The following is a 27,289-nucleotide window of genomic DNA, read 5'->3' as shown; positions in this document are numbered from 1 at the left end:
TATCTTCTAAACCTCCTGTTTGTCACTGGCATTTCTGAATAACTATTATACTGTTTCTGTTAGATTAAAAAAAAAAAAAAAAATGTAATTCTAGACATTCCGGATGCAGAACTACAATCAAAAATGAACAATTTCATTAATTATTTTTAAAAATTACAGCTTAGTGTAATTACAAAGACAGTTGTTCATCTGAAATGTAAGTAGCTAGGGCATCCTTTTGCATTTTTAAAAACTATACATTCATACAATAACCAGAGCTGTTGTAGAGTGGAATTGATTTTGTTTGTTAATGAAATCCAAATTCAGACTGCTCAACATTTGATCTGTTTGCATTGCTTAAATCTTTTAGTTATACAATTTTGTTTATACATTATAAAGTTTTTGGGGTTTTTTTTTTTAGCTAAAAGTCAGTAAATGCTTATTTATTAGCGCTTGCTTTTAATAAAAATGTCTGAACTTATTTTCTTTTTTTCTAAATAATGAAAGGCTTCATGACATGGCTCTCTCTCTCTCTCTCTCTCTCTCTCTCTGTGTGTGTGTGTGTGTGCATTGTAAGGTATTACTGCCCACGCAAGTTCTCTTGACACACCTGCTGCTACAAAGCGACTCCCGAGGAAGAACAGTCTGCCATCTTGTGGCCAACTTCCATAATGCATCTGCACAAGTTATGATTAAACAAACGTTCATTAATTAAAAGGATATTCTGCATGAATAAAACAATAGCTGCGCACACTAACAGACAGGCAGACTGACAGACAAATACAGTATTACTGCAAGGAAACGTTATCCTAAATTAGACACGTTTCCGCAAGAAGTCTTGTTCGACGTATTTCATTTAACCTGTATATGCTTTTCATGTGAGTATTATCTTGTGACTACATATCTACTCGAGAGCCGACTATAAGTAGCAATATTTCATACATCAAAATGTTCAAGGTCGTAATTTCATACACTACTACACTGTATGAAAGATATATTTGCAGTTGCTGTGAATTTCCAGCAGATGTCACTCATGTGTGATTTGAGGACAATCTCTCAGTTCCAATGAATATATTTAGGCGTGACAAAAAGATACAGTATATATTTAATTTCAATTTACATTCCATTGAAAATATATATATTTTTCATTTTCTTATGTCTCAGCTTTGTATAAAACAGTTGACTTAGAGTATTACAACCCTCGCAGATTTGACAGGAACACGGAAATCCCGAGTTCTTCCTGAGAGATATGAACATTGAAACAGTATTTGAGTGAAAGTGCCACGTGATAAACGCCCTCTTAAGAGAACCCAAAAGAACACGCAAAGACACACGAGACAATAGTATAGACCTCTGGTTCAAGCAACAGCATCACTAGAGCGAAAATAAAGAATCTGAAATGTTCATGTGAGCTGTATGCTGTGTAGCTGGGAATTTAAATATATATTCTCCAATATTTTACAGGAAGGTCAAGAGACTTTCAGCCATGCCAGATGAAAGCCACCGCAATGCTCATGAACATTCAATTGCTCTTCTGACTGGCGGGTGGCAGCAGAGTGGCATTACCCTCTATTCAATGAATGTCTGTAATAGTCAATTCCAGCTAGATGCATCAATAATAATAATAATAATAATAATAATAATAATAATAATAATAATAATAATAATAACCTTAAAATCTATAGATTTAAAATGATACTACTAAGACGTTAACACAATCATGCATTTTTCTACTTGTTACGGATATTTTTATATATTATTGCAAGGAGGCTGGTACAGTAAGGGCTTTTTCAATGTTTGATGTGCACAGCAGAATGGGGACTGTCCAGTGCAATTTATCAGCCCTCACTTTGAATTATTTACCATGCTCTGGACACAGTAAATGCTGGCTTAGATGTCAATCTTGGCATGCATTTCTTAGTTAAAATTAAGAGTCAGGCTCAACGGAGAAATTGCCAGGAGCACGCTAATGGAGCATTATATTACTGACACAGTAACCTAGATGCTCTATTATAAACTGCCACTAGGTGGCACTATGAACATTCTCTCTTCCACTGCATAATTTATTAATCAGCTCAAAAATGAGTCACCGAGAACGACGTTTTAAGAATAATAAATGCTTCAATCAAATACACTGTTGATCGATTCATAACGAATCTGTTTGGAATATTTCTACCCCAACGATCTCAATAGCTTCTCTCTGAGCCTTTGGTTGCACTTATTAGAAGGCTGCAGTCAAAGTGAGGTGTCGTCTACTACACTTCCGATCAGAAAAGTTGGGAGGAAAGAAAAAAAAAACGGTAGTCCTTGATGAATAGATATACTGCATCTAGAATGAGTTCGAATCGTACTTCGCATCGATAAAGTGAAAATTGCAAATGAAACCATCCGCAGATAAAAACTAGAGTGTAAAACGAACTGGTAGTCCACACCTTTTGTCACTAGTTCAGGATCGTTGTGCTAATATTAGAAATACTGGGTACAAACAAGAGTACATAGCGAAACCAAACATTTACAACCAAGATGCAGAACACAACAATGAAGAAAGAGCCATGTTGTTTTCAGAGAACAATGAATAGGTCGAGTAGCAACTCCAACACTGTACGGTAATATACAGTGTCTATAGTAAGTATTCACCCCCTTGGACGTTTTCACAGTTTGTTGTGTTACAACCTGAAATCTCGATGCATTTAAGTGGGATGTTTTTTGATTTACACAACCTACTCAAAAATTTGAAGAGGCAAGAGAATTGTGAAACAACAGTAAATACAAAAATAAATAAATAAATAAATAAATAAATAAAACTGAAATGGCTTGGTTAGATAAGTATTCATCCCCCCTGAGTCAATGTTTCGTAAAACCACCTTTGGCAGCAATCACAAATGAGTGTCCTTTGGGGAAAATATCTACCAAGTTTGCACATTTGGATCATACAATATTCCCCCATTCTTCTTGGCAAGATTGTTCAAGCTCTGTCAAGCTTGATGGGGGTTGTTGATGGAAAGCAATCTTCAAGTCTTGCCACAGATTCTCAATCAGATTCAAGTCTGGGCTTTGACTGGGCCACTCTAGGACATTCACTTTCTTGTTTTTAAGCCACTCTAGTGTCGCTTTGGCTGTGTGCTTGGGATCATTGTCCTGCTGAAAGGTAAGTCTCCGTCCCAGTCTTAAGTCTTTTGCAGACTGAAGCAGGTTTTCCTCAAGGACTTGCCTGTATTTAGCTCCATCCATTTTGCCTTCTACCCTGACAAGCTTCCCAGTTCGTGTCGATGAGAAACATCCCCACAGCATGAAGCTGCCACCACCATGCTTCATAGTAGGGTTGGTGTTACCTGGTTGATGTGCTGTGTTGGGTTTGTGCCAGACATATTTAATTTAGGTCAAATAGTTCAATTTTTGTTTCATCGGACCACAGAATCTTTTGCCATATCTTTTCAGGGTCTCCCACATGTCTTTTTGCAAATTCCAAGCAGGATTTTACATGTGTTTTTTTTTCAGAAATGGCTTCCTTCTTGCCACTCTTCCATACAGGCCAGATTTGTGGAGTACCTCAGCTATTGTTGACACATGGACAGTTTCTCCCATCTTAGCCATGGAACGCTGTAGGTCTTTCAGAGTTGTCATTGGCCTCTTGGTGGCTTTTCTGACCAATGCCCTTCTTACCCGGCTGCTCAGTTTGGGAGGACGGCCTGCTCTAAATAGATTCTGGGTGGTGCCGTATACCTTCCACTTCTTAATGATCGACTTGACTGTGCTCCAAGGGATATTCAATGCCTTTGAAATCTTTTTGTACCCCTCCCCTGATCTGTGCCTTTCCACAACTTTATCCCAGAATTGTTGTGAAAGCTCCTTGGTCTTCATGGTAGTATATTTGCTTTGAATGCACTACCCAGCTGTGGGACCTTACAGAGACAGATGTATTTAATCTGAAATCATGTGAACCACTTTTATTGCACACAGATGGACTCCATTTAACTTACTGTGTGAATTCTGAAGGCAGTTGGTTGCACCTGAGTTTATTTAGGAGTGTCATAGCAAAGGGGGTGAATACTTATCTAATGAAGACTTTTCAGGTTTTTATTTTTAATTGATTTTTTTTTTTCATGGTGGTATATATTAAAAGAAGAAGATGTAAAAAAAAAAAAAAATCCCATTTAAATGCATCAAGATTTCAGGTTCAAGGGGTGTGAATAGTTCTTATAGGCACTGTATATGTCGCAAGGGACAAGTCTCTGTGTCAATGAATGGAACAACCTCTTGTCATCTCTACCATTTTTATTTATGGTGTGAAATACACAAAAAGGGAAGAAAAGCATAAGTCAGCTGGCTAACTCTCTCCTGGGCCAGGCTAAAATGGTTATTTCAGCACAGGAAAACCAGAGTGAATGGTGTATTAACTGTTTGCTTGAGATTTATTATTAATGTAATCACTTTTTTGATATAATACAGTTATTTTGCTAAATAATAACAATACAAAGCTGCTGAAAATCATTTGTTTCAGGAAGCCTGCCTTCGTTGCTCTGTGGGATTCTTGAGGGATGTGTCTCTCAATGGTCGTAGAATGTGTATTCACTTTCCAACACTGTCATTCTATTGCAAGGGTATAAGCCAGTCTGAAATGTCATTGCAATCAGTAGGCAATGCGACAAATCTTCAGATGCACCCAGTTTCTAGTGGAAGTAATATTATAAATATGCATGCTCGCAGTGTTGTAGGCAGCTCAGACAACTGTCTCTAAATAATAGGTCAGTACATTCTCGATATTAACATCGCTGACAGATCCTGTATGTGTTAATTATATTGCTTGTTATGGTCCGCTCTGAATTAACATGTGCTTAGTGATAGCCTAATCATAATAAATTATGCTCCATATGTTACATTTGTTGCATGGCTGCTTTTTTATTGCCCAATTCCAGGTAAAATGATAATTGAATTGGGACAACACCATATGCTTACCTCAAAAAAATCATGTCTTAATGCAAAAAAGTCCAGTCCTAACCCTACATCGTGCTACCTGTGAAAAAGGATCATCTCATTTTACCTGTGAAAAAAGATTCTCATTTCAGGAAAACAGGCACTAAACTAAAATGGAAAAATGAAACATGTTATAGGGGGTGCACATTGCATAAGAGGGGCACAGTATAATCAGATTTTAATACTGTATATGTAATCTACTGTGGTGTTTTATCAAGGGTTTGTTACAAGAAGTGTGTGTTATCTAAGAGGTGTGTGTTATATAAGATATGTGTGTTATATAAGGGATGCAAGCCAAGGCTGCTTAGTTTGCTTTTTTCCTCAATTTACATTTCAGACGTTCATATACTCATTTAGCAATGTTATATGTCCTACTTGTAGATTCAGTGTTGAACAGGATTAATGTTAAATAAGATCTGGAACAGTCACATCACAAACACCAGTGTTTCCAGCTTGGCTGGTTCTTCCATTGGGTTATCACATCTGTATTTCAGTGTTCAGTCAATGATCTTATGACTCTTATGACAGGGATGACAAAAGAAGCAGGCGTTCCCTGGATTGCCTACCATATGTACAGTACATTGATCAGACTGCCTACTTTAGACCTTCATTTTAAAATGGCTTTGCCTTTTCAATGACACTCCTATACAAAGACTCCTGATTGCAGGTTACAGCCCCATCAGCGGAATACTTTTAGTAAAAAGAGAGATTGTCACAGCGCCACTGTCTTTCAGCTTCAAAGTGCTTTCCGCAGTCTTTCAAGCTGGTCTTGGTATTCTCAGTAATCCTCAGATATGAAAACGTGAGAGAGACACATGTTACTTGGCTGTCCAGAAATAGTTTATGATGCAACATTGGTAATTGAATTTAAAAAAATGTATATACTTATCAACACAACACAATCGAGAGGTGATAGGGTTATTGATACAGTAAGTAGCCTTATCAAGGGAATGTGAATGAAAAACCAAAATGCCATATTATACAGTTCTTGATGGAATTATTATAGAAGTTGATATGCCATACATAAGTGGGCCTTAAGCCAAACCCTTTGCTTGTGGTCACAGTTGTATATTTTCCTGAAACTCAACAGTGCCAGTATCTATGACAAGCTGTTTGCAAGGATCTACAAACAGGCTGTCGCAGCCAGGGTTACAGTACAGATTTCCATTAGGAGCCGACACATGGGAAAGCCAATGTAGTGTAATAGACATTAGGACAAGCCAGTAGATAATATCAAGTATACAAGGATACAACTGTCTTCATTTTGGATCAAATCTGTGCAGATTATATTATCGAGGGGAGACAGTTGTCACCAAGTAGTCTTGATGTATCCCCTAGCTTTAATGATCATACGCTGAGGGCTTTGGTCTTTCCTTGCTTTAAGGTCCAGTCTTTTTTTTAATAAAAAGTGTAGTGCCGCTTACAAATCAATCATTCCTCTCGCTGACAGGCTGCTGACCTTTCATAATGCTTGTTTATCCAAACTGCACTGCATTGTGCTATAGAAGGATCATAGGATTTGGAATGCCAATAAATGTGAATGGCAGAGAGATTCCACTTGTCATAAATGAGAAGGTAATATAAAGGAGACTACACATCTGGGTGCTGCAGAATTTCAGTGCAGCCAGCAATGCACCTTTCCTTTCTCAAGGTCTCAGGCAAGGTGTGTCAAAAAACTGCTTATCGTGTTTGCTGATCACATAGATGTAAATTAGGAGCTTCATGTTAAAACGAACATCCAGGACATCTCCAGAAATGATTCAATCAAGAAGAGCAATTGTGTGATCAGTTCTTAAAGACTCAATTGTAATTCTGACTTCATATACTCTATTCTTAGTCAATTTGTATGCACAAACAGCACTGCACCAGATTGGTAATTTGTTGGATTTTCTGCACTTTCATCAATCGATAAGGCTGAAAAAGATGGAATGCTTATTGGAAAGAGCTACAGCAGGGATCTTAAGGCAACTGTCCCATCCATCAGTATTCACAAGCTTTAAAATATGACTCTGGTTTGTTGCATTTATTTTATTTATTCACACAAAACAGTACTTCATTCTCATAGGAAACGTAAATTATGATTTTAACTGAATTATTATATGAATAACTTATTTTTTTAAATTGCATTCTGATTTTATGCTTTAACCGATAAGCACCTATAAAATATCCCTTTAACAGTTTACTGGTGCAGTTTACAGTGTGTTGTTGCAGCAGGTACATAATACACTGTAATTATCATCTTTGCTGTTATTTGATTTGTGCAGTTTTCAGGATGAGTCAACACATCAAGAACACGATCCCGGTCAAAACTTTCTGAAAATAAACTTGAGAAAAAAGGACTGAATTATGTATTTCATGTTTATATATATATATATATAATATATATATATATATATATATATATATATATATATAACCGATAAACACCTATAAAATATCCTTTTTTCTCAAGTTTATTTTCAGAAAGTTTTGACCGGGATCTGAACTGAAGTGTTTCCTTATTACCATAGCAGTAAATGCTGCCGACACTTCACTCAAACATTATCATTTATCATTATCTCATTTAGCACTGCTAGCAATGAAAGACTTTGGTTCATATTGTAACATGTAAGCCGTCTTCACAGTCCCAGTAACCGCTTCAATAGTTTGTCAACAAGTGTGATTATTTGCATCACAAAAAAACCCCCAAAAAACATGCACATTCCTGTATAGGCGTCTTAATGTAGTTTTAGTTATAGTGTATTTTAGTTGCATTTCCGTGCAATCTGAGCAGTAAAGACATGATGAATCTGAGCAGTAAAGACGTGATGAATCTGAGCAGTAAAGACAGTAAAGTGATGAATCTGAGCAGTAAAGACATGATGAATCTGAGCAGTAAAGACATGAATCTGAGCAGTAAAGACATGATGAATCTGAGCATGATCTGAGCAGTAAAGACGTGATGAATCTGAGCAGTAAAGACATGATGAATCTGAGCAGTAAAGACATGATGAATCGTGATGAATCTGATGAATCTGAGCAGTAAAGACATGATGAATCTGAGCAGTGACATGATCTGAGCAGTAAAGACATGATGAATCTGAGCAGTAAAGACATGATGAATCTGAGCAGTAAAGACATGATGAATCTGATGAATCTGAGCAGTAAAGACATGATGAATCTGAGCAGTAAAGCATGATGAATCTGACAGTAAAGACATGATGAATCTGAGCACAGTAAAGACATGATGAATCTCAGTAAAACATTGAATCTGAGCAGTAAAGACATGATGAATCTCAGTAAAGACATGATGAATCTGAGCAGTAAAGACATGATGAATCTGAGCACTGAATCTGAGCAGTAAAGAATGATGAAGACTTTGGTTCATATTGTAACATGTAAGCCGTCTTCACAGTCCCAGTAACCGCTTCAATAAAGTTTGTCAACAGCAGTAAAGACATGATGAATCTGAGCAGTAAAGACATGATGAATCACAGTAAAGACATGATGAATCTGAAGTAAAGACATGATGAATCCCCCAGTAAAGACATGATGAATCTGAGCAGTAAAGACTGATATGAGCAGTAAAGACATGATAATGTAAAGACATGATGAATCTGAGCAGTAAAGAGTGATGAATCTGAGCAGTAAAGCATTGATGAATCTGAGCAGTGACATGATGAATCTGAGCAGTAAAGACATGATGAATCTGAGCAGTAAAGACATGATGAATCTGAGCAGTAAAGACATGATGAATCTGAGCAGTAAAGACATGATGAATCTGAGCAGTAAAGACATGATGAATCTGAGCAGTAAAGACATGATGAATCTGAGCAGTAAAGACATGATGAATCTGAGCAGTAAAGACATGATGCAATCTGAGCAGTAAAGACATGATGAATCTGAGCAGTAAAGACATGATGAATCTGAGCAGTAAAGACATGATGAATCTGAGCAGTAAAGACATGATGAATCTGAGCAGTAAAGACATGATGAATCTGAGCAGTAAAGACATGATGAATCTGAGCAGTAAAGACATGATGAATCTGAGCAGTAAAGACATGATGAATCTGAAGTCTGAATCTGAGCAGTAAAGACATGATGAATCTGAGCAGTAAAGACATGATGAATCTGAGCAGTAAAGACATGATGAATCTGAGCAGTAAAGACATGATGAATCTGAGCAGTAAAAAGACATGAGTAAAGACATGATGAATCTGAGCAGTAAAGACATGATGAATCTGAGCAGTAAAGACATGATGAATCTGAGAGTAAAGACATGATGAATCTGAGCAGTAAAGACATGATGAATCTGAGCAGTAAAGACATGATGAATCTGAGCAGTAAAGACAACATGATGAATCTGAGCAGTAAAGACATGATGAATCTGAGCAGTAAAGACATGATGAATCTGAGCAGTAAAGACATGATGAATCTGAGCAGTAAAGACATGATGAATCTGAGCAGTAAAGACATGATGAATCTGAGCAGTAAAGACATGATGAATCTGAACAGTAAAGACATGATACAATCTGAGCAGTAAAGACATGATGAATCTGAACAGTAAAGACATGATGAATCTGAACAGTAAAGACATGATGCAATCTGAGCAGTAAAGACATGATGAATCTGAGCAGTAAAGACATGATGAATCTGAGCAGTAAAGACATGATGAATCTGAGCAGTAAAGACATGATGAATCTGAGCAGTAAAGACATGATGAATCTGAGCAGTAAAGACATGATGAATCTGAGCAGTAAAGACATGATGAATCTGAGCAGTAAAGACATGATGAATCAATCTGAGCAGTAAAGACATGATGAATCTGAGCAGTAAAGATGATGAATCTGAGCAGTAAAGACATGATGAATCTGAGCAGAGACATGATAATCTGACAGTAAAGATGATGAATCTGAGCAGTAAAGACATGATGAATCTGAGCAGTAAAGACATGATGAATCTGAGCAGTAAAGACATGATGAATCTGAGCAGTAAAGACATGAGAATCTAAAGACATGATGAATCTGAGCAGTAAAGACATGATGAATCTGAGCAGTAAAGACATGATGAATCTGAGCAGTAAAGACATGATGAATAAAGACTGAATCTGCAGTAAAGACATGATGAATCTGAGCAGTAAAGACATGATGAATCTGAGCAGTAAAGACATGATGAAGACTGAGAATCTGAGTAAAGACATGATGAATCTGAGCAGTAAAGACATGATGAATCTGAGCAGTAAAGACATGATGAATCTGAGCAGTAAAGACATGATGAATCTGAGCAGTAAAGACATGATGAATCTGAGCAGTAAAGACATGATGAATCTGAGCAGTAAAGACATGATGAATCTGAAGCAGTAAAGACATGATGAATCTGAGCAGTAAAGACATGATGAATCTGAACAGTAAAGACATGATGAATCTGAGCAGTAAAGACATGATGAATCTGAGCAGTAAAGATCTGAGCAGTAAAGACATGATGAATCTGAGCAGTAAAGACATGATGAATCTGAGCAGTAAAGACATGATGAATCTGAGCAGTAAAGACATGATGAATCTGAACAGTAAAGACATGATACAATCTGAGCAGTAAAGACATGATGACATGATGAATCTGAGCAGTAAAGACATGATGAATCTGAGCAGTAAAGACATGATGAATCTGAGCAGTAAAGACATGATGAATCTGAGCAGTAAAGACATGATGAATCTGAGCAGTAAAGACATGATGAATCTGAGCAGTAAAGACATGATGAATCTGAGCAGTAAAGACATGATACAATCTGAGCAGTAAAGACATGATGAATCTGAGCAGTAAAGACATGATGAATCTGAGCAGTAAAGACATGATGAATCTGAGCAGTAAAGACATGATGAATCTGAGCAGTAAAGACATGATGAATCTGAACAGTAAAGACATGATGAATCTGAACAGTAAAGACATGATGAATCTGAACAGTAAAGACATGATGAATCTGAGCAGTAAAGACATGATGAATCTGAGCAGTAAAGACATGATGAATCTGAGCAGTAAAGACATGATGCAATCTGAGCACTTGGTAGCATTTACTTTAAAATGGTTCTATTAACCCTGAAGCTGCTCATTGCAAATGCATGGACGCCACAGTCCCAATATTCTGTACTTCAGAAGCAGTTCATGTGATCAGACTGGATTGTATTAGAAATAAATACGGGAACATCTGTCGGAGGTGCAGACTTTAACAAAACTTGTAGATTTTAATGTAAAGCCACTTACATGTAAAGTCCTGCTTTTACATCATTCATTCTTAGAGCATAATGCATAACTTCTAAGTGAACCTCAATTTTAAATACTGTGCAGTAAAAAAAGTTGTGTTTGTTCTCACTGTGTATGTATGGTATATGTTATAATGCTTATGAGAGGACTAAAGGAAATCCACAAGTTGTCTACTGCCTTGAGTTCAGTGATATTAAAAATCAAACAGAATGGAAGGTGGCTGGCTTAATTAGTCGTGTCCTAGCTAACTAGTTTACAATAGAACCTCAGTTATGAGAAAGAAGGAAAAGAAGGAAGATGGGTGTGTGCTGGTGTTGGGTTGATATTTCCATATGAATGCCAATACAAACAGAAACGCACCAAGCTGAATCATTAAAGGGAACAGGTTATTATCCCTAGCATGTTGTGATGACTGCTTATGCAAAAACAGCACATCTTTTGAAAAGTTAAATGCTGTTTTTATATTCATGTTGCTGAGAAGAGTCTAATTTCGTTTGAACAATTATGCAATTATACATTTTCAGTGACTCCCGTTATTTTAATCGACTTCAGTATAACTAACCATGGCCTTGATCAACTTTAGTTAATTAGCTTTAATAGTTAGTTAGGAATGATCAACTTCAAATGATCACACCATTTAAATAGTATTACTTTACTGCAGGTCAGGTTTTAGATACAGTTTCATTACATTTATAAATTGATTCAGACTGTACATGTCAACTAACTATAACTAACACAGAGAAACTAAAATTCAGTGACAAGAATCATTCTCAATGACTAAAGTGTTGAAATTAGATTAAAGTTCACATTAGCCTTATATTTCATGGGTAAAGTGATCTCCATCCAAGATATCTAAATGATCTTATTAAGAAGTGTGTATGCTGATTTTCTGCTTACTATTTCATAGAGTTGTAAAAGGGTCAATTGACACAAGGTACAGCTGAATCATTTCAGATTTATACTTCCTTGGGTTAATCTCTATCAGATGGATATGTATCTTGTCATCCCTCCTGTCTGAATTACAGGCTTCTCTTTCTTGGTTGTCAAAGTCTTCCGTGGCTCCAGAAGAAAAAAGGAAATCGCTTCACTTTAAGGAAAGAGATGGAGGGTAGAGGCATTGTGGGTAATATGTACAATATAATTGGTGTCAAAATAAGCTTATAATCATGAGCCACGTCAACAGTATGACATTCAGACAGATGCCTCCATTAGTCCAGCATTCTGTTTATCCCAATACATAGATTGTCCTTAGCAGGTTATATCACAATTGGAAAAGATATTCCCTAGATACAGGTAAAACGCTGAAGTCTGACAAACTTACAGTATATGTACTTCAGTGGCCTCCACTATAGCCCAAAAGGCATGCATCTCCATGTGAACTAGCCAGCAAAGGTTTTGTGGTATATAGGAGATTTAATGTTATATGTCCTACTTGTAGATATCTCGGGGGGCTCCCCAAACAGATTACTGACTGTACAATGAGTCAATGCATTCTGTGAGATTGTCACAGTCTCATACCTGCTGCTTTGCAAACAGCAAGGCAACTGTTTTACTGTCTTACTGTTCTGACAAGTGGAGATTCTGCGGACGCTGCTGTCTTAATTTCCCTGTAGGATTATTTGAAACACAACGTGTTATTAGAAACCTGACACACAAAGACAATTCCAACTAAATGCTCAAGTTTTTCAGCTCCGATTTCAATAAGAAACATCAAGAGCAGTACAAATTGCAATGCAGATTTGTCATGGCGAACCCGAATGACAGCAACAATGCTTGAGTGTTTCATTGTGCTTTCTGCTCTTTTTTTTTTGTCCAAGGAGAGCTATCAAACCTTTTGCCCACTCTACAATTCTCATGCTAATAAACAACACAGGCTAGACTTCCTTTAATTACGCTCCGTGCTTATTAGGGTTAGATCTTGCAACTAAAACACTAAGCAAAGTAAAATGCCCCTCAGTTGTTAAAATGGTTTAATGTTCATACTGTACACCTGCCCATTCACTTTGAGGTGCTTTATTTTTTCACATAATGATGTATTTCCATCAGACATACAGCAAGTTTTGCATCACCTACAATTTTAGGATTGAGACAGCAATTAAAAAAAACAAAAAATAAACAGTATGAACCTCATGTAGATCTTTTATTTAACATAAAGAAACTACAAAATGATAACGCAAAAGTCTACCAGAAGCAATAATAATAATACAGTATTTCATGCTAGATTTCGATCCATTTCTGTCAGTTTAAGCGTATGTAATTCAATATGCTATTGTAACATTATTCAGCAGGTTTCATTCGACTTTATGAAGCAAAAGTAGTTAATTCTATAGGGTGATGCAAAACCTTTGGCCATAGCTGTACTGTACCTCATCCCTTTTTTGAGTCACACCCTGAATAACAACCTAATATTGAAAAAGAAAACCATCCAGAACTACAGAAGACTGTACAAATGGAGCTGCAGTTCTGTTTTGCAACTCAGGTTCTTTAATGGGTGAAACGTATTAGCATTGTTAGTTATAATGCTGATATCAATGCTTCTTATTTAAGCCTCATATGTAAATAAATAAAAACATCAATAAATAAACAGAAGAATACAATCTCAGTTACAGCTCAGCAATGACTGCTTTTGAAAGTAAACATAGTTGAAACTTTTGGATTAAGTTATGCGAGTCTAACAACATTCACTTTTACACAAAGCAAAGCTGTTAAATGTATCCATTCAACTGACATGCAGTGTTCTCTTCGCTAAGAATAATGACATAAACCAGCCATTTGTAGAGGCACATTGTAAGATTACTATAAGACTTCTGACAATAATACAGTTCTAGAACAGTACAACAGATTTTTAAAAAGCATTTTTTGTACTTTTTGAAATCTTACATATTTTCAAACTTAGAAACACTGCTACCAAACAGGTTTTTTTTTATTTTTTTTGTTAAACAGAACAAAAATATATGCATATGCTGGGTTTATCTGCTCGAAACTTTTCACAATAAAACACTTTTTTAGGCATTAAAAACACAAAAACACCCACTCGCTGTACAACAAACACACTGTTTAGGCAAGTTTTAACAGACGACACAATTAAGGCCATAATATATATCATATCATATTTTGTCTTTTTAAAAGTATCCTGACATCTTTCTTTTTTTTATTTTTTATCAGCATTTCTTCCTCTGGCTGCACAGGCAAAAGTTCTTTAACTTTCTCCAAATCAGGAACATCAACTCAAAGGCCACCTTCATGTTCAGTTGATCATACAGCACAAACACAACATACACTAAAGGGCTGTTATTTGAGTAAGCTCTGCATTTGAGTTGCCAGCTTTCTGCTGGTTGGTGGTTACCAACGGCAGCTCCACGTCTAGTCATGCAGGATTACTAGTCCCATCTGCATGCTTGCAGTTGCAAGCAACCTCTTTGGCAATGCTCTTCATTCTGCTCGACCGCTGCAGCTCCATCCTAAATGAAGACGGGTAGCAGAACTCCTTGAAGCAGCGTTTGAAGTTCTCGTCCAGGAAGGCGTAGAGGACTGGGTTGAGGCTGCTGTTGACATAGCCCAGGGCAATGCAGAAGTGCATGAGTGAGACTGTGAGCTCGTTGTGCAGATTGTGGCCAAGGGCCCTGACGAGGACCATGATCTGGATGGGAGTCCAGCAGACAACAAAGACCGCCACCACGATGAGGACCATCCGTGTGATGCGCCGCAGCATGCGGTCCTTCTCCTTGGAACCGGACAGCACCCGCACGCTTTTCAAGCGCTTCACCATCAGGGTGTAGCAGACGGTGATAATGGCGACCGGGATGATGAAGGAGAAGATGAATACGCAGGTGCCAAATACAGCGTCACAGAAGCTACAGGGTTGAGGCAGGACCACAGCGCACTCGACAGCTGAGACACACACAAGCAAAAGCATTATTATTTCTGTATTTGCCACACGTGGAATGGTCATTTTGAATGTCAATTCACTGATGCAACCCAGCACCGATACAGGAGGACTGAACATCAGCAAAGATTCTCCGACCCCACTGTCTAGCCAGTGTCTCTGTAATATTGTGTCTCCCAGGGTTAATTGTCTTTAGCACAAGTACTACTAGTTCCAAATTCTATCAAGTGAACAAGAGTGAAAGGGTTACTCAAATAATTTGATTTATCATAACAATACAGACACTGCTATCTTTAATAGAAACAAACAACAATGTAAATTGAATTGTGAGTTGGTGAACAATTTGTTCTGGTTTAAAATTCTACACTGAATGTAGCAAGCTGTTGGAAGGAACTGCATGTGTTTAGTAATGGAAAATGAAGACACTTTATGAATAAAAGAAGAATTGAATGCCATACAGTTAAGTAATGAATATATTATTATTAAAAAGAACTTCTGAAAACTTGAAGCAAAATGGACTCTTTACAATCACATGCATTTTAATGAAAAAGTCCTGAAGTGGAAGGGGATACTAAAATACATAGTATTATATATCAATATAACAGAACACCTGGGAAATCATTCATTTGAATAATTGATTTACTGAATTTCTCTCAAAAATGTAAATGCATATTTTCCTCCAAAAAGTCCATATACTGTACATAAACAGTACTGCTTCTAAGTGACATAATCATAAATTAGTCGTGGTACTGTAAGTGATTTCTGCTTTTTTTTTTTGTGATAAACTAAAATCTTTTACCAAACTATTTTATAGCAAGGCTATGTTTTAATAAGCGAATACACACTGTATTCCCACAATTAAAATGAAAAAAGCATGCTGCAAAATTGACTTTCATCGCCATCTTACGCATTTCTGAAAGTTTTAAAGCAAGAAAAAACACCAGTTCTTATTTCCATGTATGTTTTTAAACGTCATGCTCATATGAATAGTAACCTTTTAAAGAAGCATGCTTCCTAGGATGAAAAATAAATAAGCATATAGAAAATCCAGAGACCAGTTCTTAATCTTGTGTAGAGCAACTTAGGAAACAAGATTGGTGGATTGGCTAAAAACACTTTTAAATTAATAACATGAAGATGAAACTTTCTCTATTTATTCTCAGGCAAACTCATTTTTGAAGATCATCAATAAAAGCTGACTTTACATACCTGTGCCATAGGGATCCTCTTCAATATCCCCCATCACCATGGCTGGTATACCAATTACAGAAGCCAAAGCCCAGATGCAGATGTTGACAACTTTAGCTTTGTGAGGGGTTCTCATGTCCAGGGCTTTCACTGGATGGCAGACGGCGATGTACCGATCCACGCTCATCATGGTGAGGGTGAAGGTGCTGGTGAACATGTTATAATAGTCGATTGCGATCACTATCTTGCAGAGGAGTTTACCAAACGGCCAGGACCCAAGGAAAACGTCTGTGCCTTGGAAAGGTAAGGTGATGAGAACCAGAAAGTCTGCAAGGGCCAGGTTAAAGATGTATATATTAGTTGCAGTCTTCATCTTTGTGTACCTGTGAAGAAAAAAGACCATGTATGTTGTCAGAATATATATATATATATATATATATATATATATATATATATATATATATATATATATATATGTGTGTGTGTGTGTGTGTGTGTGTGTTTGTGCAAACACACATTGTGCATAAGAAGCCATTTTTATACCATAAGAGACATGGTCAACTGCACAAATTCTATATACAATCAAATGTGTCTTATAACAGGAAAATCTCTGGACATCTGTGGAAACTCTTACAATAGCTGCAATACTCCTGGAGACAAAGACCTAGATTCCACTCTATTATTACGTTTTGTTAATGCCCCGAAATTTCCCAGATTAAGGGACAAGCAACAGTCAGGTCTTGTTACGGAAAACAAGGCACAGAATCAGTAAAGAGAATCCTGTCGAGTAACTAACACTGCACAACTGACTACACAAATAGCATGTTTAGCTGCTGTTTAGAAAGTATATTATTATCTCAAATTGGATTGAGTTAGAAAAAGATTTGAAAACATTTTGTGCATGAGAATAATGGCAACATCATATGTAAAAAAACAACTAATTAAAAAAAAAATTTTAGACACTATGGTAATTGCTTTAAAAAAAAAACTGTTGGGAAATCATCAAATATTAAAACACCCTCAATCGCAAACTCTTTTGACTGTAAAATTACATAAATATATAAATATTTACATTTTTGCATCTAGGTTAATACATAATGGATGTACGCAGCTTGCCACTGCAGACTAATTAACTTAAGTATTGACAGACTAGATTTCTGGTTTTTTATGAGAATATTTAATGAACACTTCTTGCTTTTTATCCATGATTTACTATGCTGTAAAAGCAGATCAACATGCACCAAGCAGCGTTAGAAAAACACACAGCCGTAGTTTTCGGCATATAACACAAACCCATTTCCATGTTATAGAGGAGGATGAAGAGGTGTGTCTGGAACGAAACAAAGCATGTTATCTGTGCTCTGTTTTTAAAATTTGGTGCATTTCCCATGAATACGCAACATGCATGTGTCATCTGCATAGTTCAGTGTAAACTGTCCTTGGTTCTACCAATGTTAAATGTAAAAAATATAAATAGATTATTAGTGTTAATAAATGCATTGGTGTGCAACAGTTATTGCACACTTTTGGTCTTAATGACTAATGTTTTGTGTATGATTGCAGGTTTCTAATTGGCTGTCTCTGCATATATCATTATTTTCTAGGGTTAATAATTAAAGTTATTTTTAAGCAAAGTCTCTTTTCACAGCGTGCCCAGTAGTAACAATTAGTGATCTAAAAAAAAAAAAAAAAAAAACTAAAACAGAGAATTACATGGTATTAAAAAGATAAGAAATTAGAAACATGAAAATATCACAAATAAAGTTTCCCTTTAAGGCCCTGAAGAGCAAGACACTATGTTTAGTTGTTTTATCTAGGCACGTACATCTATACTGTTCAATACCCTCAGGGACATGCGTGTACTTCTCTGGATAGGGGTACGAAATAATCAATTCAAAAACTCAATTATCTGATTACTTATTTTATGGCATGGGAGGAGGAGCGGGGGTATCAAATGGTGAAGCATCTTCTTACAGCTACTTTGTAGTAATTGCGTTGTCAACAGTCATGCCACATTATACTGTCGCTGATTTATATTTCATCTACGTTCCCTCCCCCTTAAATCAGCTTAATTTGCTTCCATCCACAAGGGAAGTCAGAGTTTCGAGGTCCCCACTAAAAGCACAAAATCTGTGTTAGGATGTAAAAAAAAAATAAAATACGTTGTGCTAGAAAACCAGTGTGGAAATGTTGGGTTGCTAATCTGATTTTATTTATTTATTTTAACTTTAACCTTTCAAGATCAATGTGTTCCCATGAGTAACTAGTATCAAAGTGATCCTGCACTAGAAGTCACACACTACTTACCATTAACAGTAACGGAGTAAATCCATCTCCCGTCGGAAATATAAATATGAATGTATTGCACTGGTGCTTGAAACTAGTCTTATTCAAAATTGCATCCAATCTATTCTTAAGAGTTCAGTAACGAGTCTAAATGTACTTATGTTTGTTTGGTGTGAGGATGTGAAAAACACCTCAGAGGAATTCTATTCAAATATAATCTAGTTGAACTACATTGGTTTAGCTATTTTATTTTACGCGACGGCTTTTTTTCAAGGACAAGAAACACTTTTGTAAGAGATATAGACAGTAATCCTAAGAGTCACTTTCATCACTGTCACTTATTAGCAGTTCATTACACTCAGGCTCCTCCTCATCTTCCTCAGCTTCAATGGCAATGACAGAGACCCGCCGTTCAATAGAGGCCCGGCGTTTATTTTTACAATATTTGCCAGCAGACCCGACGCGTATTGGAGACAGACGATTATTTGAGACCCGGCAATTATTTGAAGTTTTACGGTAATTACATTATGTTTGTTGTAAAGCAGGCCTAGCCAGAGGTCGGTTGTTGGTAAGCAAATTGGTTGTTTAAAGAATCAACCGTAATTGGCAAGATGGAACACATTTGCTGAAATGCCTCCACAGCTAAGACCTTGTGACAGAGAGCGAGAGGATCTGAGCAGTAAATCTCCCTCCCGACCCAAGAGGGCGCTAAGCAGAGGTACTTGCATGCCTGTACTAAGACGGGCCGGCTTGGAGAGAGGGGCGGAAAAGGAAGTCGGCCATCTTGGTGCAGGGCGGAATGACCATATTAGGGGACAAGATTACTGTGATCACCTCTGCTGCATTAGACAACAGGCAGGTGTGCTGAGGTGTGCTGAGTTGATTGAGCATGGAGTCTCCTGGTATATAAGGGCTGTCATTTTGCAAGTGCAGGGCTTTTGGAGGTAACACGGAACCTGGGTTGCTGAGCTGGTTTTTTTGTTTGCTACGTGTTTTTGATTTGTTTATTGTCAGGACCGGGGTCGGAGTGAGTCGTCACGACAAGGAGCTGCCGCACTACTGCCAGCACTTTCACCTTGGACACCACACACCCCACACAACTGAACTGGACACGTCAGCACCTGAGCACCGGCACTTTCTACCACCCCACAAGTGCACAATAGAGCTGAGAGGGACGCGCTCTATTGGGACCTATGATTTGTATTGTTTTGTTGCTTTGGACTGCATTCCTGTAATTAAAACACACCCTCTACCATTGCTGGTATTAGGGTTATTTGCACCTGGACCAGTGACTCTGTAACACCTGTTTCATCACCACACCCACCGCACCGTCACAGACCTCCATTATCTTCTTGATTGAATCAAATGATAAGCAAACAGCTTTGTGTGACTTTTAAGAAATGCAATGTCATTTTGAATTAATCTTCTCTCCAATGCCACTAGCTTAACTCCTGCACCTGGGCTTGGTTGTGATTTTCATGCACAGAGAGTAAAAGTAGCAGTTGCTCTCTTTTTTATGGAGCACTGTCAAGCTTGGTTTGTTTTCATTTTTACAAGCAAGTCAAATATTGACATAAAGTAATTTCACAAGTTAGGGGACAGCTGAAAATATATAAGACTTGTAAGTACTTAGAAATATATTTTTGTGTGTGTGTGTGTGTAAGTGTATATATACTTAGAAATATATTTTATATATTTTTTTTTTCAAAGAGCCAGCTGCCCTAACGTTTCGATATGTTGTACATATCTTTTCAAGGGAGCCGTGTTTGAATCAAAACATTGGAAGTATTTATAGGTGTTTGACGGCATGACAACTACTTGTTATTGTTTATATTCAAATCCATGATTTATTCCTACATATATATATATATATACACACACACACACACACACACACACACACACACACACACACACACACACACACACACACACAGTGCTGAGAAGAAGTTTGTGAACCCCTTAGGATTTTCACATATTTCACGTATTTCAAACCTAAAACCTAGATCTTAATCTAAGTCCTAATAATAGATAAAGATAATCTGATAAAACAAATGACACAAAAACATGACACTTGTTCAACATTTATTTATCAACAAATAATTCAACATTTAATATCCATGTGTGAAAATGTATGTGAACCTTTAGATTCAGTAACTGGTGGCACCCCCTTGAGCAGCAATGACTTCAACTAAGCGCTTCCTGTAACTGTTGATCAGTCTCTCACATCAGTTTTGAGGAATTTTGACCCATTCTTGCTTCAACTCGGTGACATTTGAGGGCTTCCTTGCATGAACATCTTGCTTCAGGTCCTGCCACAACATTTCAATGGGGTTTAGGTACGGGCTTTGAATAGGCCATTCTAAAACACAGAATTTCTTCATCTACAGCCATTCTTTTGTAGCTCTGCTTGTATGTTTAAGATCATTGTTTTGCTGCACAACCCACTCTCGGTTCAGCTTCAGCTCACAGGCGGATGGCCTGACATTCTCCTCTAGAATCTTCTGATACAATGCAGAATTCATGGTTGTGTCAATGACGGCAAGCCATCCAGGTCCTGAGGCAGCAAAGCAGCCCCGAACCATCACACTCCCACCACCATCCTTGACGGTTGGGATAAGGTTCTTCTGTTTGAACGCAGTGTTTGGTTTTCGCCAAACACAACGCTTCTCATTGAGGCCAAAAAGTTCTACCTTTGACTCGTTTGTCCAGAGAACATTGTTCCAGAAGTCTTGTGGATCATCTATGTGCTCTTTGGTGAACTTCAGATGGGCAGCAATATTCTTTTTAGAGAGCAGTGGTTTTTTCCTGGCTATCCTTCAATGAACACCATTCTTGTTCAGTCTTTTTCTGCTAGTTGAGTCACGAACACTTACATTAGCCAAGGTGAGAGAGGCCTTGGATGTTACTCTGGGGTTCTTCGTGACTTCCTTGATGATTTTCTGGTTTATTCTTGGAGATGTTTTGGTATTCCAGAAAAGACTCATTTTGATTCAAGAAGGCTATCATGGTAAAACTATGGAATTTCCATAATTATCATTGGGGTTCACAAACCTTTTCTCGGCACTGGCGATTAATTTGCAAAGCTCTGTGCGATACGTACAATTGGTCAAGGCCCAGCTGTTTTTGAGCTTTTGAAATTAAGCAAAGTGTCTAATTTCACTGAGGAGACAGCCCATCAATCAAGCTGCACCAAGGCAACAAGATCTTAGGCATGAAGTATTTCCCTGATTAAAGCAAGTCGGGGGTCTAATATACAAGCATATTTGCTGGCTAATCTAGGTTTTCAGTGTGCATTTTTATTTTTTATTTTTGTTGCATGGTAGTGAAATATGTATGCAAATCTGCAAAGAAATATCGATGAAAATGGCAAAGGCAAATCTGCAGGATCTGATGCACATAACCTGATCTAAAAAATACAGCTTTAGATATTGGAATAATAAATCATCAGGTAGTCACAAATATCTTGTTAATCAATTATGCTACCCCCAGAGGCAGACAGCCACATTTGATTAATTTGGTATTCATTTCTCTGCATCATATTTCTACATGCAGTCTTGTTAGCTCTCAACACCATGGTGCGGCACTGCGCCTTCAGCTCTGATTCAATCTATACAGAATGTGCTCTATTCGATTTCCTGGCGTGGTGGTGTTTAATCTCAATGCATCATGTAGTGTAGCACTGCAGTCCTCCACACACCTGCTGTTCACAATTTAATGTGCTTGTGCCACAACTCAGTCTACACTGCAGTACGCAGAACAAAATCAAATCCGCTGCTTTCAAAATATAGCATGGTAAATGCACAGTCATTTCACATCTTTCCATACTGATACCATGCATTATACTGTGTCGTTATTTATCTGCGGTTCCCAATTATATAAAGTTACCTTCAGCAAAGCCATCCAAGACTGATGCTAATAGGGGTATGTGAAGCCCGCTGTTAATACAAATATAAAACCTGAAGCTCACACTTGTTCAGCAGTCAGGCTCATTTACATGCGTTTTAAACATTCATGAGTGTGTGAGCACAGGAAAGTTCTCTTCCAGCTGAAGGTCAAAGATTTTATTTCCTAAGGCATTTATCCTCTTGAAATCGCTGGCTTCATCTAACATTGCAAAAGGAGATATTTGTTCCCAAAAACACAGCTGAAATTTGCTACAGGAGCAGCTGTAGAAAACATTCAAACATGATTATTTAATTATAGCTATGAAGTATAATGATTTTATCACTGTGCTGCATCAAATAGTCCAAGTTACAAAAAGGATATGTAATATCTTCAGTTGAGTTACATCAGCATGAAAAATCAACTATTCTGCCAAAAATATATTAACAAAGGATCTTTGAAGTTCATTCTTCTGTTGCACAATAATGTAACTTGTTTAAGCTGTGTATTTGTATGTTCATATGTACCTTTACCTGAGGAGATAATAAGCTTAAACATATTCGCTAGAATTAATTAGGTATGCAAATAAGTAGATTTGAAAATAGTCCTCATATCTGTGCTTGTATGTACATGTTGTTAAGATCCTGCTATAAACAATAGCTTATATAATATTGGTAATGTTCATCGTGTACTATAACTGATAAAACAAATTAAAAGCAATTACTGTAAAATAAAATCTTAACTCACACTGTGTGTACAGTACAGTATTCATTAATAAAAATAGAGCCCTTGGGGGTTCCCGAGTGGCGCATCCAGTAAAGACGCTCTGCGTGAGTGCAGGATGAGCCCTATAGCCTGGACATCGCCGGTTCGAGTCTGGGCTATTCCACAGCCGACCATGGATGGGAGTTCCCAGGAGGAAGCACCCAATTGGCTAAGCATTGCCGGAGGGGCAGTGGTCCTCAACTCACCACACACCAGCAACCCCTGTAGTCTGGCTGGGCACCTGCAGGCTTGCCTGTTATCTGCTCAGGAGCTGCACTGTCCTCCTACACTGTACCTCCTGGGTGGCTGCATGGTGAATTCACAGCATGTAAAGAAGCAGGCAGCTGATGCCACACGCTTCAGAGGACAACATGTGTTCATCTTCACCACTCCCAAGTCAGCGCAGGGGTGGAAGCAGTTAGCTGAGCCTAAATAATAATTGGGAATGTCAAACTGGGAGAAAATAACAAAAATAATTGGCAACGACTAAATTTATAAAATAAATAAATAAATAGAGCCCTATTCACAGAAAGTGTTTATAGGTTCATAGGAGACTGCTTTAAAGACAACTTCATAACTGATCAAACACTTTCAAAGTTATCTTTGCTTCGCTTGCTGCGCTACTGATACTTAATAAACTCTTTACGTCTGCTTGTAACCAGCAATGCTGCTTCTAAACAGCAGCAATGATCCCAAGAATTACAGAATTATTTAGAAGTCGAGATCTGGAAGCAAATGGTTAGTAACCTACCCTCTATCACGGGCTTCCCAACATGTGCAGATTTCACGTTAGCTATTGCATTGGATAAGTAACTCGAACTGTCCAACTTTTTAGGAGCTGAGAACAATTACAAATTGTTAGTTCAAATAAGGGTTTAGTTAAGTAATTGAGAGCTTTGTTGGAATGAAAACCAGAAGACACATGGGGTCCACAGGACCAGGGTTGGGAAGCCTTGCTCGATCCCCTTAAATAGGTTGTTCCTCCAGAGCAGTGCGTTGCTATCGTTATTCCTGTTGCTATGGTTGCTACCGTCGCAACAGTAAATATATGCGACGCTAAGACAGTGGAAGTCTGCCCAGAGATCCTACCCAAGATTTTATTTCTCACATAATAAATTTAAATAAAATCTTTAGAAAAGATGCAGAATGTAGATGTACTTTATGTATTTTATATTTCCATTTTTTTTTTTTTTTTTTTTTTTTTTTAACGTAGCTAAACCTTGACACTTACTTCAAGATCATGCCCAGAGACTCTGCCATTTCTGTAGTACAACATTTACTCTCAGGTAAATAACACAGTCGAGCAACAAAAGAATCAGAGAAAATATTTATGTATTCAGGGCAAGAGCAATGTGTTTTAAATGTATTAAAAAGGATAATGATGCTAAAGCATAATGTATAATAAACCCAGCTTCAGGGACTTCTTGTGTATCTGCAACCACTTTTATGCCCTGTGCATACCACACTGTCAGCATCATTATCCCAACTTTCAATATAGCCAACACCTGTCAATTTGTGAAAAGCAAGAACCAGACGGTAAGTAAATATATTACAAAGAAACATTATTTGTCCACATATAGTATAAAAATAATAATAATTTTTAAAATAAAGAAAAAATAACCAGTATAATGGCCTCATACCTGTTCATTTGCAAGTATCAGTAAATTATCAGTAAATTATCATGCATGCTTTTTGGTTCAACTGGAGAACATCAGGTTATTCACTGCTCTGGACTGATGTAATGCAACATTGAATTAAAACATTACATATCGATATGTGTCTGGGTTTTAATCAGGTGCTGTTTGTTTTAAAGTCAAGGCTGTCATTCAATATTGGGATCAGCAAGACCTTGATACTGTACAGCTATAGCCAAGCGTTTTACATCACCCTATACAATTAACCAACTTTGCTTCATAAAGTTGAATGAAACCTGCTGAATAATGTTACAGAAACATACTGAAATCATACTGCTTTATAGTTTTTCATACACTTAATACAAGAAGAAAGTGACATTTCTAACTCTAACATGAAATACTGTACTGCAATTATGGATTCTGTTAGAATTTTGCTATATGATTTTGTAGTTTCTTTGCTTATATGATGTTAAATAAAAGATATAAGATAGTTTTTTTTTTTTTTTTTTTTTTTTTTTTTTTTTATTATGTTTCAATCCTAAAATTCTAGGTGATGCAAAACCTTTGGCCAGAGAGACTATAGATAGAAACATGTTGGCACTGGCGTCAATTATATACAACTGAGATGCCACAGCTTCAGGTTAATAAGGCACATTTAGACTTGTATTTTTCATGTGTAATGTTGTATTACCCAATTAAAGGATAATTGGCCAATGAATTACTGCTGAAAGCAGACTCTCGCATACTACACTTATAATTGCACCTGCTTGAAGTCATTACTAGGGAGTCTCAGTTTAAAAATGAAATGTGTGCTTTTGTGAAAATTAAAAGCAAACTATGACACCTGATTGTCACAGCAATGACAGCAATAATGTATAGACACCTCATCTGCAGTGAACTATGGGAATTGACAGGGTTACACGTAAGATTCCTTTAGTATGGGTTGCTCATCGAACTGCAAAACATATATACATATCATAATTATTGCACAGACTAATAATGGCATGCACTGATCAGTGTGCAGCATCAGGAACAGACCATTCCTGTAAACTGACATTTCAGAGGAAAATAGATAAACAGTGATGTTAATCCCGTTTTAGATTAAAATCTATACATCCGAGTAGGACCTAAACTGTTAACATCATGTTCTTATACAATCTGCATGACTGGAGTTCTGTTTAAATAAAGCCACCTTGGGCTTGTTCTGCTTTAGTTTTAATAATGAAAACCACTTTAAATAGGTTCTACCATGACTGTCAAATGAGGAACCTCACGGCAACATAATTTCAACCTCTTAAAATATACCTTCTCAAGCATTCTAAGAATCGTCCTTTTAAAGGGAGTTTAGTCTATCTATATCTATATAGCGAAATATACTGCACCCCTTTAAATGAACATATAAGCCTATGTATAAAGAATATAGGTTTATATATTCATTGATCACTGCAGATTGCAATAGAACTCAGTGGGGTTCCAGATTCACATTCGCAATTGCAGTTTAACAAAGGTCTCACTTCATCACGTCATCTGAGGAAAACTAGTCCTCATTGAGATTGTAATCCGTGCCTTTGTTACCTTGTACAAAGATTATTTGAATTCTGTGTTTGCTGCCTTTCTGATATCCTGATAGGCTTAAGGTATTCACAATGCTGCAGCCTGACAGCTCGTACTCACCTCTCTGCACATTACCCCACTGCTTAAATCTTTAGACTGGTTGTCTGAGAAGATTACAATTGATTTTAAGATCTCGCTCCTCACCTAAAAGGATCTGCGTGGCCTTGTCCCCTCCTGTCTCCAAGACTTGCAGTCCCCTTTTGTCCCAGCCCTGAATTGTCCCAGAATGCTGGTTTCCTCCTATAACAAATTACGGAATTAGTTCGTTAAGTAATTTACTCACAACTAGGTTGGATTCTTGGAGTAAATTACTACTAACTCTACAACTGACCAGCTGGAATCAGTATCTTCTGATTGACCTTTACTGTAGCAATTTTAGCTAAATGATTGATATCACAAGGAAAATTATTTAATTATCCAAACTAAAGCCGTTTTACTCCCCGGTTTTCGTTAATTGCAATATATCTTCAGCTGCTTTCTCATCCATAACAAGGTATTCATAAAAGTATTGTAGAAAGAAAATCAAGAACCACAACATTAATATTTGATATAAAAGCCATGGAAGCAGCATTTTTTTTTTTTTTTTTTTTTTAAATATCAGTAGATGAAATTAAAGTTTCCAATGTTACTAATTAACAAAACAAATAATTAAATACATAATTTTGAGTAAGGATTTAAAACAGCACCACCAAAAATCAAATATAAATTATTGGTAGTTTATAGGAAACGTGGATGGTAACAGAAATAGAACAATGTATACAAAGGAATATTGTAAACAGTAACCTGACCAGGGTAGGTAGTAACCTGTGATTTAAACACTGGATAGGGACTTTGAGTAAAT

The 27,289-nt window shown here is 37.1% G+C and overlaps 1 protein-coding gene across 1 annotated transcript in view; it reads right to left on the bottom strand.

The window, feature by feature from the left end:
• Positions 1–14,110: 14,110 nt before the first annotated feature.
• Positions 14,111–27,289, bottom strand: part of oprl1 (opiate receptor-like 1) — a 30,259-nt gene continuing 17,080 nt past the window's right edge. Inside the window, exons 3-4 of the mRNA XM_041256569.1 lie at positions 16,286–16,647; positions 14,111–15,081 (exon numbers count right to left, since the gene is read on the bottom strand). Coding sequence (XP_041112503.1) covers positions 14,558–15,081; positions 16,286–16,647 — 886 coding nt within the window. The 3' untranslated portion in view covers positions 14,111–14,557. The remainder of the gene's footprint in view (positions 15,082–16,285; positions 16,648–27,289) is intronic.

The sequence above is a fragment of the Polyodon spathula genome, chromosome 8 (genome assembly GCF_017654505.1).
Source record: "Polyodon spathula isolate WHYD16114869_AA chromosome 8, ASM1765450v1, whole genome shotgun sequence".
In the NCBI taxonomy this organism is placed as follows: domain Eukaryota; kingdom Metazoa; phylum Chordata; class Actinopteri; order Acipenseriformes; family Polyodontidae; genus Polyodon; species Polyodon spathula.
Note: the sequence above shows the minus strand (reverse complement) of the source record. Positions and strands in the feature narration are given on the sequence as shown.